The sequence below is a fragment of the Mercenaria mercenaria genome, chromosome 5 (genome assembly GCF_021730395.1).
Source record: "Mercenaria mercenaria strain notata chromosome 5, MADL_Memer_1, whole genome shotgun sequence".
Classification (NCBI taxonomy): domain Eukaryota; kingdom Metazoa; phylum Mollusca; class Bivalvia; order Venerida; family Veneridae; genus Mercenaria; species Mercenaria mercenaria.
In genome coordinates, this window is record NC_069365.1 from 5,138,294 (window position 1) to 5,155,435 (window position 17,142).

The 17,142-nt window shown below is 34.9% G+C and overlaps 1 protein-coding gene across 2 annotated transcripts; it reads left to right on the forward strand.

The window, feature by feature from the left end:
* Nucleotides 1–3,829: 3,829 nt before the first annotated feature.
* LOC123556319 (senecionine N-oxygenase-like) lies at nt 3,830–14,418 on the forward strand. 2 transcript variants are annotated; one of them, XM_053542551.1, is made up of 5 exons: nt 3,830–3,983; nt 9,909–10,089; nt 10,954–11,118; nt 12,013–12,697; nt 13,712–14,417. In XM_053542551.1, exons 2-5 carry the CDS (start codon nt 9,927–9,929, stop codon nt 14,085–14,087), a joined length of 1,389 nt encoding a protein of 462 aa, XP_053398526.1. In that variant the 5' UTR covers nt 3,830–3,983; nt 9,909–9,926; the 3' UTR covers nt 14,088–14,417. The 2 variants fall into 2 exon arrangements, with proteins under 2 accessions (XP_053398526.1, XP_053398527.1); XM_053542552.1 differs by lacking the exon at nt 3,830–3,983 and adding an exon at nt 4,851–4,870 and having other exon boundaries at nt 13,712–14,418.
* The last annotated feature ends 2,724 nt before the right edge of the window (nt 14,419–17,142 follow it).

A 17,142-nucleotide genomic window follows, 5' to 3' on the forward strand; every position in this document is an offset into this window, starting at 1 on the left:
ACCGGAAATAACTCTTGAGACTTTTTGTGTAAATATGTCCCTTCTTCTCAAAACATAGGTTATCACACTGGCACCAGACCAGAAAGAAAATGCCTCTGTACATGTTATACCCTACCCCTAGGTATTCTATAAGAACCATGGTCATGAACGGGAAAGTGCACTAACCTAATTCAGTCGTTTCTCAACTAAAACGCGCAGTTCGGTGAATAGGTATCTAGTATATTGAACAAGCGATAATTTATCTTCCATCGTGCGCCAGTCACATTGTCTCGACATTCTATGGTGGCTGATTTCTGCCAGTGTCGTTCTGTCGTTCTGGCGCCCCCACCATAACGAAAGAACGACGTTTTCCTCTTTTGGCGTTGTCTCGTTCTGTCGTTCTAGCGCCCCCGCCATAACGAAAGAACGTTTTCCTCTTTTGGCTTGTTTCGTTCCCTCGTTCTGGCGCCCCCGCCAAAACGATATAACGAAGAATGTAACGCGACAGAACGAAAGAACGACACTTATAAACGGCGCCCTAAAAAACGTCGTCTTGGCTTACTTTCCTTCTGGCGCCCCCGCCACAACGACGGAACGAAACAACGCCAAATGTGAAAATATCGTTCTGGCGTTCTGGCGCGTTCCGGTAGAGCATGCGCAGTGTTGTTATGTTTCGGCAGAGTAACTCGGAGTTACTCTCTTTTAGTGGAGACCGCCTTTTGGGTTGTTCCTAATTCCCATATCGTACCCGTATCGTACATTCATATTCGGCAACTTTCGATTTTCACGGAGTGTGGCGGAAACATACGACGAAAAAAATATATTTTTAGACATATTTAAGGGGCTGTTGTTGTGGTCTTAGCCGATTTCATCATGTTTATGATATGTATATAATTTAATGTCATTTTGAAAATTGTATCTTAAGGTTCATTATGTTTGCTGCTAATTGATGACCCAGTTTTTCGTCATATTTAAACATGTAGTTCACAAAGGGAGTGGATATAACCACATGTTTCTGATATTATTCTTTTCCTTCAAAGCTAGAATGAATGCATTAAATAAAAAAAATATTTACTTGTGTTTAGAGTAAAAATATGGCTAAGATGTTTTAAGTATTTAACCTTATACATATTTAACACTAGATAAAAACTTCCACCGTTTTTATCAGTATGTTTATTTTTTCCAAATTTGAATAACATGAGTATTATAGCTGGATATATATGCTAAGTCGCTGTTATTTTCAGCTTAAGCTTGAAACAAAACCGGGTGATATGAATAAAATGAAGTGTGAAATATGAAAGATAGGTGCCGTTTCCAAACTTGTATGGATTCCGTGAAAAAGTGTATCTGTCTATTTATGAAACAGTAAAAATGGGCTTAAGCAAAATACGAAAATTATGACAACACTGCGCATGCTCTAGCGGTACGCACCATGACGCCAGAACAATATTTTCACATTTGGCGTTGTTTCGTTCCGTCGTTGTTGTGGCGGGGCGCCAGAACGAAAGAACGCCAAGACGACGTTTTTTAGGGTGCCGTTTATAAGTGTCGTTCTTTCGTTCTGTCGCGTTGCATTCTTCGTTATTTCGTTTTGGCAGGGGCGCCAGAACGAGGGACCGAAACAACGCCAAAAGAGGAAAACGTCATTCTTTCGTTGTGGCGGGGGAGCCAGAACGATAGAACGAGACAACGAGACAACGCCAAAAGAGAAAAACGTCGTTCTTTCGTTATGGCGGGGCGCCATAACGACAGAACGACACTGGCAGAAATCAGCCACCATAACATTCCATAAAGCAGAGATGATCAACATAGTTTATACTTTCGTCAACGTTACAGAAAAAACTTGCGTGAACCACCCTAATGAACATCCGGTCTAGAGGTCACGACAGTACACATATTTGGCGAAATGTAAACAAACAAAAACAGAATGCAAAATATTTTACACTAAAACTCGAAATGATGAATGAAATTCATCTTGGATATGATTTTTAATTTGAAATCATACATTGGTATACATCTGTTCTGTTTATTTAATTCATTTTGCACATTTATGCTGCATATACACATTTTAGCGAACACATGTAGTAAAATGACTATCACATCATCTAATCAGAATGGTTCTGTAATCTAGGACGGAACCTCACCAGGGAAGTTCGAGCAAGTTTTTTTGTGTAACGTTGGAAAGACTATAAACTACGCATTGTTTTTCTAAGATAAGAAGTATTGAAGAAATGTGACCAGTACACAATGGAAGATAAATTACTACTTGTTTAATATCTATAGTACACATTTACCGAGCTGCGTGTTTTAGGTATGAAATGCGCGACTGAAAAAGGTTAGTATATTTTCCCGTTCATGACCATGGTTCTTATAGAATACCTAGGGGTGGGGTAGGGTATAGCATGTACAGAGGCATTTTCTTTCTGGTCTGGTGCCAGTGGGTTATCAAAGTCAAGAAGAATCAAGTCAGAATATATAAGAGAAATTGTTTAAAACAAATGTAATAAAATCTAGTTGGTATTTACCTTCTTTTTTTTTCACAGTCTGAGCAGCAACAGTCTAAATTTAAGCTATATATACAGAGAGACAGATTTTAATACAAGTATATATGTAAGTGTATAATCAAGGTAACATCGCATATCTAAAATATTTTTTGGGGTGTTGCTTGATATATAAGAAATTTCAAAAGCTTATCATAGTTTTGTTCCGTAAATAACTTTCTAATAGAATATATGACAACTTAATAATGTCATAAATGTTGCTTAAATATGACTGAATTACAGTTAAAACGTATGATAAATACGCGTTCTAAATATGCATCCAGACGTTTCATAAAGAGTCAAGGTAAGGATAATCATATTCAAATAGCATAAAAATGGGTATTATATCCAAATACAGGTAACATGATATTTCTGTGTGTGTGTGTGTGCAACTTATCTGCACAGTTGGTTTTGTTGACAAACAGCCGATATCATAATGATGAAAAGGGTCAAATAAGAAGTCTTACCTGTATGTTTATATATAATATTTACCTCAAAATTATAAATTGACATAATCATAAAAAGTTATATTATATATAATATTTACCTCAAAACTATAAATTGACTTAATCATAAAAATGTGCAGCTACTGTTACTGGAAGCTAACATAATTTAATTTCGTTTCATGATACTAAGACTTTTATTTGATGAAGGTGTCTGTCTTTCAGTTAACTCTACTTAATAAAAAAGCGGATGAAATAATAGTATTGAAGTTTGTACTGTTGCACAGGTAGAACAATACAAGGGAACATTGCTACACACAGTAAAATGAAGTTCTTTTATATGGTTTTCTACTGTCAGTTTTGAATGTAGGTTCTCTTTAATTAATATACAAAATAATTTGAGATATCTATAAGTCTAGTTAAAATCTTTAAATAATAATTATAGTTAAAGTTCCGCTTAATTATAAACTGGGGATGTGAGGGACGTTGCACTTTTTTTTAATTCTCAAGACTTCAGATCATTCCATTTCTTTAGTACTGAGCAAAGCTTTTATCTTATTGCGGACCATATGCCGCTTTTCATTAAACTGCACGCTGTGCATCATTGAAGGTCCCATGTGCACCACCTTATGAATACATCGGCGGATGTCTCTAAATTATATTCTGGTACTTATAACATGTGTAAATGTACAGTTCTGCTCAACCCGGGACTGGAGGGCGTGGACGGCAGCTTGCATTTCCACTACCGTCCATGAACCGAACCTATTCCGTCCATATCACCCGGGCCTGTTATCATTCATATCAAAAAACAGTTGAAGCTCGTCTGAGGTTTTAGAAAAAAAGATTAAAGCAATTGGTTCACTCATAATAAAAATAATAAACATGTTTATATCGGACTACTCGACTGACACATTTACGTATACATTTGATCAGTATCAGTTACTGTTTACCTTGTCGTTTAGATGTATAAACAACCTCTACAGTGTTAACTTAAAGGGAAGGACTTTTTCGATTTAACAAGGTAACCTTTTTCTTGCATTTTGATAGTTTGTTTCTTAGACATCTATAGTCTAACATATTTTTTAGCAACAAAAGATGGGTATGACGACAAATATCTAAGTTAAAAAGCATGTTTAGTGAAAACGCAATAATTTGATTTTGTTGACGAACAATGACTACAGATATAAATCCCGCACGATAACTCAAATGATAACATGTTTGATAATCATGATATCTCCATTAAAACGTTCCAAGACAGAAAATAATTTTGTATAATATTACAGTATGCACTACTTTTATCATTGATCAACGATCCATGAGAACAATAACAACTCAAACAATAATATAAACATGTTGTCGTCTAAATTATCGTTCGGGAGTAGTAAAATAATGATAAAGGTTGATCTTACTTCTAAATTTACACAGTTTTACCATAAAAATAGCAAAGATATTTTAACCGTTACAGGAATATAATATAACGATGTTAAACCAAATTATTATAGTTCATCTATTCAGCCGACATAAATGTCACAGTTGGTTAGTAATCTTTTCGAGTATCCAAAACTACTAATGCGTGTCATCAGATATGGTAAACCAGGTAAAATGTTTGTGAAAGTTTTGCGTACAGTTTCTTTTTTAAGGTGCTTCCGCCATATTGAATTTAGAGTGACCTTCGTTTATCAAAACCACCGTATGGATCCGATATGCTAAACATGGTTCTGCTATATTTATTATATTATTAGTTCGATATTTTGTTAACAATAATGTTTACTATATTATTTCGAATCTATGTTAACAAGCAGATTTAATAGGGAAGCATTATTTCATTGCGCATGTATGGTGCCAAATATAGTACATCGACGAGACGTCAACAACGGGCTGTAAACCTGGCTCCCACTCTTTGCGGAGGTGAGTTGAAAAAAAGAGCCAGTAATATTTCCGTAGCGACGCTAATGACCGGAACTACATGAGAAATGTAAACAAGGACAGAGTGCGAGTTTGATTTTTACTTTCTTATTTAAGTCCTTTTTTAAAAAAGGGGACAATGCTATACTTAGAATTGGATACACTTCTTTTGTATGCAGGTCGATCTGCAGAGTGTAGGCATTTCTTGACGTGAGAACTTTTGAAAGTTGTGAAATAGGACCAAATTAAGCCGAATGAAGACATATGTATTTCGCCCTAATTTACACAAGTCAAATATTTCAAAGACGTCGTTCGGATATTGTTGAAAAGAATGTCTTATAACTGTAAAATCTACGTGCTTTGTTGCCGAATTACTACCGTCCATGTGTATTTTTGGCCAGGATGAGGAGCCAGCAACACAGAGAAGGCACTTAGAACCAGAGTGGGGACCAAAGCACATTTAATATCAGGGTGTTCAGCGCTTTTAAGTTATCAGCAAACGACTTGCTTTCCTTCGGCTGCATTTATATATATATATATATATATATATCTTGTCTCTTGTTAAATGTGTAATACAGGCCGCGTCAATACCGAACAGTTTTTAACAGTGCTAGAACTCGGGGGCGTACACTAACTAGGCGTATTCCTAAGTTATTTCTTATTACATGCTTAAGTATGACCACTAAAATCACAGTCTTTGCCAAAAATGATACCCTCAAGAAACGTAAACGTAAACGCACCGATGACGTTGGGTAGACAATGAAATAAGAAAACGCATCCCATGACGATGTAATTATTATATTAGAAAAATGCAAACAAATGGGGAGAGTATTGTCAATGTTGAATAAAAATTAAAATAATTCAATGTAGTCAGAGTAATGTTGGATGCCAGAAAATATTTTATGTCAAGCAAAGCACTGTAAAACCACTTGTGCCCATTTACTTTCTAGGTATCAATTATATAATTTATGTGTATGCATTAAAGGCATTTTGTTACCATTGTTACCGTTTTTCTTTTTAAAAAAAATGTATATTTCTGTGCTCAAAATAAGGAATTATGATTTTGGTCAAATTGCTCTTTATTTAAAGAACTAATCCACAAAGTTTAGGCAAAATATAATTTCTCTCAAAAATCCAAAAAGAGTATTCTGAAAGTGACTAGTAGTATAAACTTAATGACGTAAGAGTTTTGCAATATAAATAAATAAAAAGAAAAAAGTAAACCACTGCAACGCTTTTGAAATATTGCAGAAAGTCACATACTTGCATTTTATCCATATCTAACTTTTATTTTCACCTACTTCATCATTTTTCATTGTTATATATACATGCTATGCCAATTTTGGCGGAAATGAACATGTACAAAAATTTAAAATGATCTGTGGACAAGTAGATATAACAATTTATTACATGACTGTATTCTATTGTTTCTCTGATTGGCTGAAAACGGTTCGAAAAGTAATGAGTATATATCATATCAACTTATCTTGGGTTATAAATAGTACGAAAATAAAAACAGATCGAAGTAGGTGCTTGGAAAACCAATATCAACCTGATTTGGTCTAAATTTATTCCTTATTTCTTTATTAAAGATACAATTGCAATAACAAGACTGACTATACATTTATACATGTAATAAAACAATTATTGACTTTTTCATAGGTTGATATCAGGATTTATCAACCCGAAAAGAGTTATATTCACCGAGCCTTCGGCGAGGTGAATATAAATCTTTTCGGGTTGATAATATGATCAAAGTGCATTGCATTTAGGTATGGGCAAATTACTTAATACAGTTTGTGTGTCTTTAATTTTGATAATAGAAGTAAAACAAAAAAAGAAATTATCATTGGTTTACACACTCTTTGCACACTTATTTTGTCCGCAAAGGGGATGAATTCTATAAGACCACGAGTCTTTCATTCTTATGCTTTCCTGCTTATCTTTTTTCAGACTGATGTATGTATAATAATAATAAAGCTTTATTTAACGAGGAAAACGCATTTGACGAACATCATCAATCTTTCATGCGGCCCTTAAAACAATACATAACATATACATCTAAAATATTTACATGGTACATTGTAACATATAGAAGACAGACAAGTGCATTTAATACCAGTATTTTGTTTAACTTTACGAAGTGAAATATTATCAGCTATGTATAGTGATTTGAATTGCCCTACTGATGATGCTCTTTTATATATGACTTGGTAAGGAATTCCAGATAGTAGCACCAGAAGATGTAAAACTTTTTTTAAATAGTTCAGTTTTCGGTCGAGGAAGGTAAAGCTGCAAATTAGAATCTGACCTCAAAGTTCGAGCATGTATGTCATGTATATCACAGCTAAATGTAAATGAATTTCTTAGGTAAATAGGTGCTTGATCGTTTAGACTTTTGTACATTAAACTTGCTTTTTGAAATATTACCCGCTCCGGAAAAGTCATCCAGTTTAATTCTCGAAATAATTCAGCAGAAGGGGTATCGAAGTCTTTATCAAGAATTAGGCGAGCTGATCTAATCTTGTACATGTATTAACTAAACTGCATGGAACATAGCGCGAAGAAAATGGTATTGCATACTGGCATATTAAAAGCAAGTTTCCATATTTCTATCGCACTTTTGCTGAAATCACATGACAGTTGTATACTTGACATTTCGGTAGAACTTTCATAACATGTAGAATGACGTCATATATGGCCGGTACAATCTGGTGTCTCATTTTGTTTTTACTGATTTTAAGTGTATTTGCTTGGCCGAACACCTGACTTAACGAAAGTTAAAGACATTTAAAATGAGTATTGATGTGTGATTCAGCAAATTCTATATGTTCATTATAAAACACCAGCTAATTGTTGTGTTCATCCATATAAGGGAGCATTGGTAAAAATAGTTGGTCAGATGAGGGCGGAAATGGATTATTTTGTTTAGAATATGAGAACAAAAAAAATGCAATTTTGCTGTGAAAATGGGTTAAACAAAAATATCACTTTAGCTGTTTTGGGTGTTGATTATTTTCTTCTTTCAAAATGCTAACTACAGTCTAAATATTTCTAATGACTAGCTGTCAGAACACTGATCTTCTTTAACTGGCACTATCTGAAGGGAAAACTGTTACAGGTATACAGACACTCAAAAGCAAAATGGCGAGAAAAAAGTTCTAACGTATAATTGCGGATTCAAATGATTCTTATATTATTTTTTACATATTAAAGCCATTTTTCCTTATTTCATTGCATTTTTCTTCTGAAATGACAGATCTATGCATGAATTTTATAATGAAACTGTTGCATTACGGAAATTGTCAGAAAAATTAAGTTGAGCACCACCACTGCGATCTGGCGCCACAATTTTTAGCTGATTTTACAGTGCTTTGCTTGACTGAAAATATTTTCTTGCATCAAACATTACTATGAGCATTCTTTTAATTTTTTTAGCTCACCTGAGCACAAATGCACAAGGTGAGATTTTGTGATCGCCCTGTGTCCGTCGGTGTCGGCGGCATCGTCAACAATTTGACTGTTAACACTCTAGAGGTCACATTTTTTGCCCAATCTTAATGAAACTTGGTCAGAATGTTACCCTTAATAAAATCTTGGACAAGTTCGATATTGGATTATCTGGGTTCAAAAACTAGGTCACCAGGTCAAATCAAAGGATAAGCTTGTTAACGCTCTAGAAGTCACATGTTTTGCCCAATCTTAATGAAACTTGGCTAGAATGTTATCCTTAATAAAATCTTGGACGAGTTTGATATTGGGTTATCTGGGGTCAAAAACTAGGTCACCGAGTCAAATCAAAGGAAAAGCTTGTTAACACTCCAGAGCTCATAATTTTGGGTCTATCTTAATTAAACTTGGTCAGAATGTTGCCCTCAATAAAGTTTTGGACGAGTTTGATATTGGGTCATCCGGAGATAAAAACCAGGTCACCAGGTCAAATCAAAGGAAAAGCTTGTTAACTCTGTGGAGGCCACATTTATGACTGTAACTGCATGAAACTTCGTCCGAATGTTAATCTTAATGATTTCAAGGTCAGATTTGAATATAGGTTACGTAGATTTAAAAAGTAGGTCACCAGGTCAAATCAAAGGAAATGCTAGTTTACATTGTAGAGGCCTCATTTATGACCATATCTTAATGAAACTTGGTCAGAATATTAAACTTGATGATCTATAGGTCAAGTTTAAATCTGGATTAGGTGGGTCAAAAACTAGGTCACTAGGTCAAATCAAAGGAAAAGCTTGTTAACACTCTAGAGGCCACATTTATGACTATATCTTCATGAAACTTACTCAAAATGTTAATCTTGATAATCTTTAGGTCAAGTTTAAATCTGGGTCATGTGGGGTCTAAAACTAGGTCACCGGGTCAAATCAAAGGAAAAGCTATTTAACACTTTAGAGGCCACATTAATGACCATATCTTAATGAAACTTGGTCAGAATGTTAATGTTGATGATCTTTAGGTCAATAGGTCAGGTGAGAGATATATGGCCTTCATGGCCCTCTTGTATTCAATATTGACAATATTCTTGAAGAAAATGCGAGTTGCATGCACTTAAAATGGATCCTTAGGTCGCAGCTATTGAAAGTTTCTTAGTTTTATATGGAATTCCAGGTATTTATATGACGGAGTTGATATGCGATTCGATACACTGACTTACTATATACCTATGTAAACTCTGTCAAAATTACAGCTAAGTTGTATTTCTCAGGTAAATATGAACAGAGAGACAGAAAGATTCATATTGTACCTTTTGTATTGTATGTTGCCGGACTACTTTCATTTAATATGCATGGCCTGACACAGTTCTATTTTTTCCACCAAAAAAACTTGAAGATTTCATTCGATATGAATAAAACGAGGAAGGTATAAAAGTATCTAGATCTGGGATTTTATATTTAGCTTTCGTGGTTTTGCAAGTGTAAGGGTAACACATGGCACTTGCGCGTCTCGTGATATCCAATATTTTTGTAAAGGTGAGCCTTACTGGATTGTACGGACGGCAGACACTGAAAGCTGCAAACTCTCTTTTTAGCTAAATCTTCTATAAGATATGGCTGCAACAAAGAAGAAGGTGTGTTTGATAGGTGCAGGTCCGTGTGGAATGTCTGCTTTATGGAATTTTGCAGACATCGACGGCGGTAATAAAGTTGATGTCACCTGCTATGAAAAGCAAAGCACATGGGGCGGACTATGGAACTACTCTTGGAGAACAGGTTAATTCCATTATAGTACCTAGAAATGTTATATTGGAACGTATGAAAAGTGCCTGGTTTGTTCTGTTATTTGTGTTTTTGTTTATTTGATTTTGTTTTTAATAAACAGGAGATATTGACCATTTCTTGATATCAGTAAATCTATTTCTTGATATCAAAAGGCATTTTCTGATATCAAGTATCAAAAGATTATGTCTTGGTGTCAAGAAATTGCACAGCTATTCGATTATTTATTATCAGGTTTGTTAGAGACACTCCACGGAAATAAGATGGGTTTTTAACTTTTTTGTAGATATGTCTTAATATAGTAAAACGGCGCTCAATACACGAGAAGTTTGAGATAACTGGTATGGACGGAACCTAGTAAGAACCACTAACTACCCACCATTAACCAACTGGATATCTTCCTTTTAAGAATGCAAAAGTAAACACTGGAATATACACCTTCTTTCCGCTCAAACTGCCAAATTTCCCATTTTGTTGAAATTTATAAAGGATCTTGTTTTCTTACAACAATCCCCCGTTTCTTTTTTATATTTTTTGTATATTAGATGGTAAATCATCTGTAGCAATGAACCAAAGGTAATTTATACGCAAGCAAATATATTCTAATTGTCCTTATTGTGAACAAAAACAACATTTCTTTGTTTCGAAACCATTTCTTCTCCAAGTCCCTTGTGACAGTGCAAGGGAAGATCAAAGCTTGTAAATACCTGATACATATGTACACCGTTAAACAAGAGTTGTAGGAAAACACTGATATAAACAAAAACTTTACAAAATTCACATGTGTATTTTTGTATTTGATGGATTTAAAATGAATTTCTAGACTTTAATATAACGTATTTCTATCTTTGCTTGTAGGTACTGATGAATATGGCGAACCATGTCATGCCGGCATGTATAAACACCTTTGGTCAAATGGACCAAAGGAGTGCCTAGAGTTCCCGGATTACACATTTGAGAAACATTTTGGGAAAGCCATACCCTCATTTCCTCCTAGACCTGTTTTACAGGACTATCTTGAAGGTAAATCTTCTTTATATCGATACATTTTTTTCTAGTGTTTTATCTATTTTTGCGTAAGCCTGCAATGATGACATACTGAAAGAACTGCAATAAAATCACCTATTCAAAATTAATTACGATAAAAGTTTCCATACAGTTGTAATTACAGTCAAGTGAAATGCTTTACCAAGACAGATGCGGAAGCATAAGAGAGAAATTTATATTTTAGGAATATGCAGTTTCTCTGCTAAGTTTTGATAAATGGAACTTATGTGCTAAATGTAATGACATGAACATTTTGCATATTTTTCCGAAGTCCTGCATGTTTTAATATGGTAGATACAACTCTTCCTACACTTTGGAAAGACGGTAACCTCTTGTATGTACTCTGTTCACATACGGGAACGTTATTTAAGATGCCACGAAGAATATAAGAATATTATAACTCCGAAACAAACAGATACCTATCATTCCCGTTGTACGCAAAAATATCATGAAATCCACGATACTGTTATATACTCTCTTTCAGAAAAGATGCTTGAGGATATTTTAAATATGTCAAGAAAAAATCAAACAACTCACATTATCTTACGGAAGGTTTGGAAGTGACATGGTTGATATTTTCTGGACTAAGTTTATTTTTACTACCTTGTGGGAACAACATAATATCCGAAGTTTCTTTTTTAACTTAACTCGTGGCCATAACTCAGTTTCCGGAGTTTATTTTCATTCAGAAACTCATGTCAGTCATGTCACTTCCAGGCTTCCATATTATTTTCATTGCCTGAATTTCCTGAAGTATACAACGATGCTTTAAAAAGACAGTTGTTTGGTCAGACTGTATATGGTAGTAAAATGTCCGAATGTACAAAACTTCTTTAAAGACTGATATGTTAGATTCGCCTTTACCTCTAGGTCGCTGGAAACTCAAAGAAGGTCTCAGCAAATGCATAAAGTTCAACACTGTAGTGCGGCATGTTCAATATAACGAAACAGACGACACTTTTACAGTAGAAAGCACCAACCTTGCGGCCAACACGTCCTCTACGGAAAAATTTGATTACGTCATCGTTGCTGTGGGTATTTTCAACACTCCCCATGTCCCGGGGTTTCCAGGCATTGAGACATTCGAAGGAAGAATATTGCATGCCCATAATTTTCGTGACGCTATCGAATTTAAGGGCCAGCGTCTATTGATTATAGGTGCAAGCTATTCCGCTGAAGATCTTGCGCTACAGTGTCTGAAATACGGAGCGTCAAGTGTCATATGCACGTGGAGAACAAAACCAATGGGGTTCAAATGGCCGGAAGGAATAGAAGAAAGACCATTGGTACAGAAATTTACAGGGAAGACAGCGCATTTCAAAGATGGAACGACCGAAGAGATAGACGTTGTCATACTATGCACAGGATATTTGTACTCATTTCCATTTATGGAAGATGGACTGCGTCTAAAGTCATCATTGTCACTGTTCCCGGCCAACCTATACAAGGGAAGCGTTTGGCTTGGTGGTGGCAACAACAAGCTGTTCTATATGGGCACCCAGGACCAGTACTACACTTTCACCATGTTTGATGTACAAGCATTGTGGATCTGCAAGTATGTATACCGCTTAATTTGAAGACAGAATTCTAAGCTAACTCTGACCGAGTATTAGTATTACCATGTAATACACAATGTATCAGACAATTAAATGCAACAAAATAAAAAAGAAGACATTTTCGCGAAACTTATCTGGTTATCGTATGCAGAAATATGCCACCATAGAAATATCTTGGCAAATTGCTTACTTTTAGTGTCGATTTGAATTTTTGATATTCTAATCTGAAATTGAATATTCGGTATTCTTATCTGAAACGAAACGATAGTAAATGCTTTCAATCTGTTTAACGGCATTTTTGTTTAGGTTCAAAATTCATTTTGTTGACATAATTTAAAATGAAAAATAAAAGAAATGACATTATGAACTTCTAAATACACTCTCTATAATGTACTCTGAAGAATTCAAAATGTCTCAAAATTTGTGTGTGTATATATGTTTTGGTGTTGTTATTTTTCTTTCAGGCGTGTAATTCATTTATTTCGCTTCAACATATTCAGACATTGCTTCAGTAGCACAACTCCTGGGTTCAGCATTTATCAAAGCATACATTACTTGGGGTAGTAACAAAAGTTTACAGGACAAAATCATGTAACACGTGTAAATAACCAGGTGTTTGCACGTCACATGCCTTACCATTTAACTGCAATTTAAATGTAAATTAAATAATATTCACTAATGTACACTACGTGTGCCTTTTGCTAGTTATTGACGCTCCAAAACCAACATTTGATATTGGTTAAGTCGTGCCAATTACTAGTTCAAGCACGTCAATACTATTTAGCATATGCATTATACATAGATTGCAAAGACAATTCTTAAAACGTTTGTTTGAAGATTGTGTTTATAGTATTTTATTTTTGTCTGAAATCTCACATTAAAAAGAGACGATTGAGAACATTGTGACTTGGGGATCAAATCTTGAACCACCAGGATAGGGGTCGAATGTTCTTAAATAGGGCGGTATTGTTTGTATTATGTATAGTTCAAACTTTTATTTTTCTCTCCTTCAGATACATTCTCGGTAAGATTCCAAATAAGCCCCATTCGCTGAAGGAAATGAAAGAAAGTGCAGAAAAATGGGTCAAGGAACGCTCAAAACTGAAGAATTGCCATGACGACATAGATTTCCAGACGGAGTTTATCAAAGATCTAAGTGAGGATACGGGTTATAGTCCGGATGCAATAAAAGCGAGGGAATTGTTTCATACGTGGGAACACAGTAAGGATGAAGATATCGTCACGTACAGAGATCGGTGTTTTTCTTCAATTTTCACCGGCACCGAATCACCAAAGCACACGGTCACCTGGTTGCAGGCGTTTGATGATAGCATTTCCGCTTTTGCGAAAGTAGCAGAAGAAAAATCACATTCTAAAAAAGGCAGTTAAATTTGAATGATTAAATACAACTCGGAGAAAACGGAGAGCACTTCATGAACGTTAACGCTGCGTTAACTCATGTATATATATATATACTGGGCATATCATATTCTATGGCATTTTAGAAAATCATCATTTAGTATAGCCACTGATATCACATAATAGGCAGCTGGATGGACGTTTTTCATTTATAACGTCTTTGACCATAAAAATCAGTATGTATTGTTTTGTTCACATTCGATCTTTTATTTAAATGGAAAAGCCTAAACAATTCTCATTCTTCGACAAAACAGCACCATCACAAACCTCTTACATTATTATGCTCAATTTTCAGACCATCTGGGGTTTTTTTGGGGGTTTTTTTTGGCCTGTTTACTGCTTTGAAATGTTTTACCCAATTTTCTTCATCGATATAGAAAGTCTCTTGTGTTAGGTTTACATAAATTATACTCTGCATGGCATTCCTCAGCAGACAAGCTGTTTTTTTCTTACTTTATCCCTTACAGTCAAAGTTTAAGTAAAGACACGTACACATTCACATTGAAAACACTTGCCCCAATCATCCTCTAAATGCTCAATTTCGTCATTTCGTCATGACTTGCATGTTTAATCAGACCTCTTCGTTCTTGTATCATATGATAATCTAATAATATTACAGCTTTCAAAAATGGTCCTTTATATAGCCGAATTCTTTGTACAAAGATCTACAGTATTCGTCTATGATAGTTAGATGTCATATGTTTCCTCCACGCACTAAGCGGGGCAGGTTTGCGTAAATCAGCAGTTGTTTTCTTCCTACTAAGAGATTTAACAAACAGTTCATCTGTTTTCGTGAAAGGGACATCAATAAATTTAAACACCTTTCGAATCGTATCTAAAGGTAAATCTACGATGTCTTCATATCTAACGGTACAAATTTGTTCTGGATACATTACATCGTGTTATTTCGATCTGTAGACATTTGCTGACAGATGTTTGACACGACCTTTAAGAGTTGGCATTACTATCGCCGTTCTCCGCCTGGGAACCTAACATAGCCCGAGGATCTCTGAATAAATAAATTATTTTTAAATTCCTAAAACTCAGAAAAAAAATGTTTTACCATCTCCATGGTCATTCGAATACATTTTTCAACGACGACTTTTGATTGTTTACATCTATTAGTCTATTAACGGCAAACATTTCTGAAGACTTTCCATAGCAAGTGTGCCCTTAAGGGTATCTTTCTTGTTGCTTTGTCTCCTGCAAAGGCATTGAGTACATAAGTTTTTGGTTCTTAAGGTTTGCTATGCTGTGGGTAAGAGTGTGTTTGGGTAAGCACCATAAACCTGTTTAAGCTTCCCGTTGGTGTTGTTGCCACTGACCGTTTCAAGTCGGTGTCCCACTGTGTTCCTGTATTTGTTTGTTTTGTACACGTGTATTTGATTTGTATGCAAGTGTATGTGTGTGTGTTTGTAGTGTGCACGTCTACGTGCTGTGGGTTTCGTTTTGGGGAAGCTACGTTTTTGGAACATGGCATTCCCTGTTTGATATTTGTCCTTGTTTTGTATTCCTCAGCCTTTTGTTATCAACATATTTAAAGGCACTAACTGAAGATAGCGCAGTTCTTCTTCCGAATAACATTTCCTGACAATACAATAACGGCACAAGATGCCTGTTAACAGGGAGTCTGATTAGAAAGTAATGATTGGCTAATGTAGCAAGGTCGAGGTCCTGATGGTATTGTTTAATCACCCCTTTGATATGGTACCTGCTTTTTAATTTTGTCTTTGGCAGTTTATATGATATGCAGGCTCCGTAATCTAAATTCTAATTTGTTTAGTTGTTCTGCCCATTGTTTTCTCGTTTATGGCAAAGGAATTATTTTATCGGTTCCATGTGCACCGGCGTATGAATATATCTGCGAATGTCTCTAAATTTTATTCTGGTACTTATAACATGCGTTCTGCTCAACCCGCCCGGGGCTAGAGAGCGTGGACGGTAGCTTGCATTTCCACTATCGTTCATGAACCGAACCCATGTCTGGTCTTATAACATTGATATCAAAAGACAGTTTCTGTTAAAGCAATTGGTTTACTCATAATAAAAATGATAAACATGTTTATATCGGATTGCCCGACTGACACATTTTCGTATAGATATGATCAGTATCAGTTACTGCTTACCTTGTCGTTTAGATGTATAAACCACTACAGTTATAACTTAAAGGAAAGAAGGACTTTTAAGGTAACCATTTTCTTGCATTATAATTGTTTGTTCGTTAATGTTGTCTTGAGCATCTATAATCTAACATCTCAATTAACAACAAAAATGAATATGATGATAAATGTCTAAGTTGAAAAGCGTGTTTAGTGAAAACACAACGATTTGAATTTGTTGACAATAACTACAGATATAATAATGATAAAATTTAATGTTAATCTTAATTCTATATTTATATACAAATGTTACCACAAAAATAATACGTGTAACAGTGTTTTAACCGTGTTAGAATAGGGAAATAACACGTGCCGCGGAATAACTCGGGGTGCGTAAAGTATGACCACTCAAACCAAAGTCCTTGCCAAAAATAACACCCCAAAGAATAATGCAATACCAAAGAAAAATGAAATAAGAAAACATTTTCCACGACGGTATAATCATTATGTTTCAAAACATCCAAAAATGAGGAGAGTATATCTCCAAATATACATCAAAATGTACCAGAGCTGTTCTACAATTCATTTTTTTCTATGTGAGCATGGATCAACATCTAGTTTCGTGGCTTTACTCTGTCTGTGGGGCCCATTTATATTTTAAATATAAATTATATAAATTATGTATATGCATTAAAAGCATATTTTTACCATTTTTTATTACAGTATATTTCTATACTCAAAATAAGGAACTGTGATTAGGGTCTAATTCCTCATTTTACAAGTCCGCACATTTTAGGCAAAATATAATTTTCCTCAAACATCCATAAAAAGTGAGTATTCTGAAAGTGACTAATCGTACTAACTTATAGACATAAGATATTTGCAAGATAACATAAAATAGTAAACCGTTGCAACGCTTTTGAAAT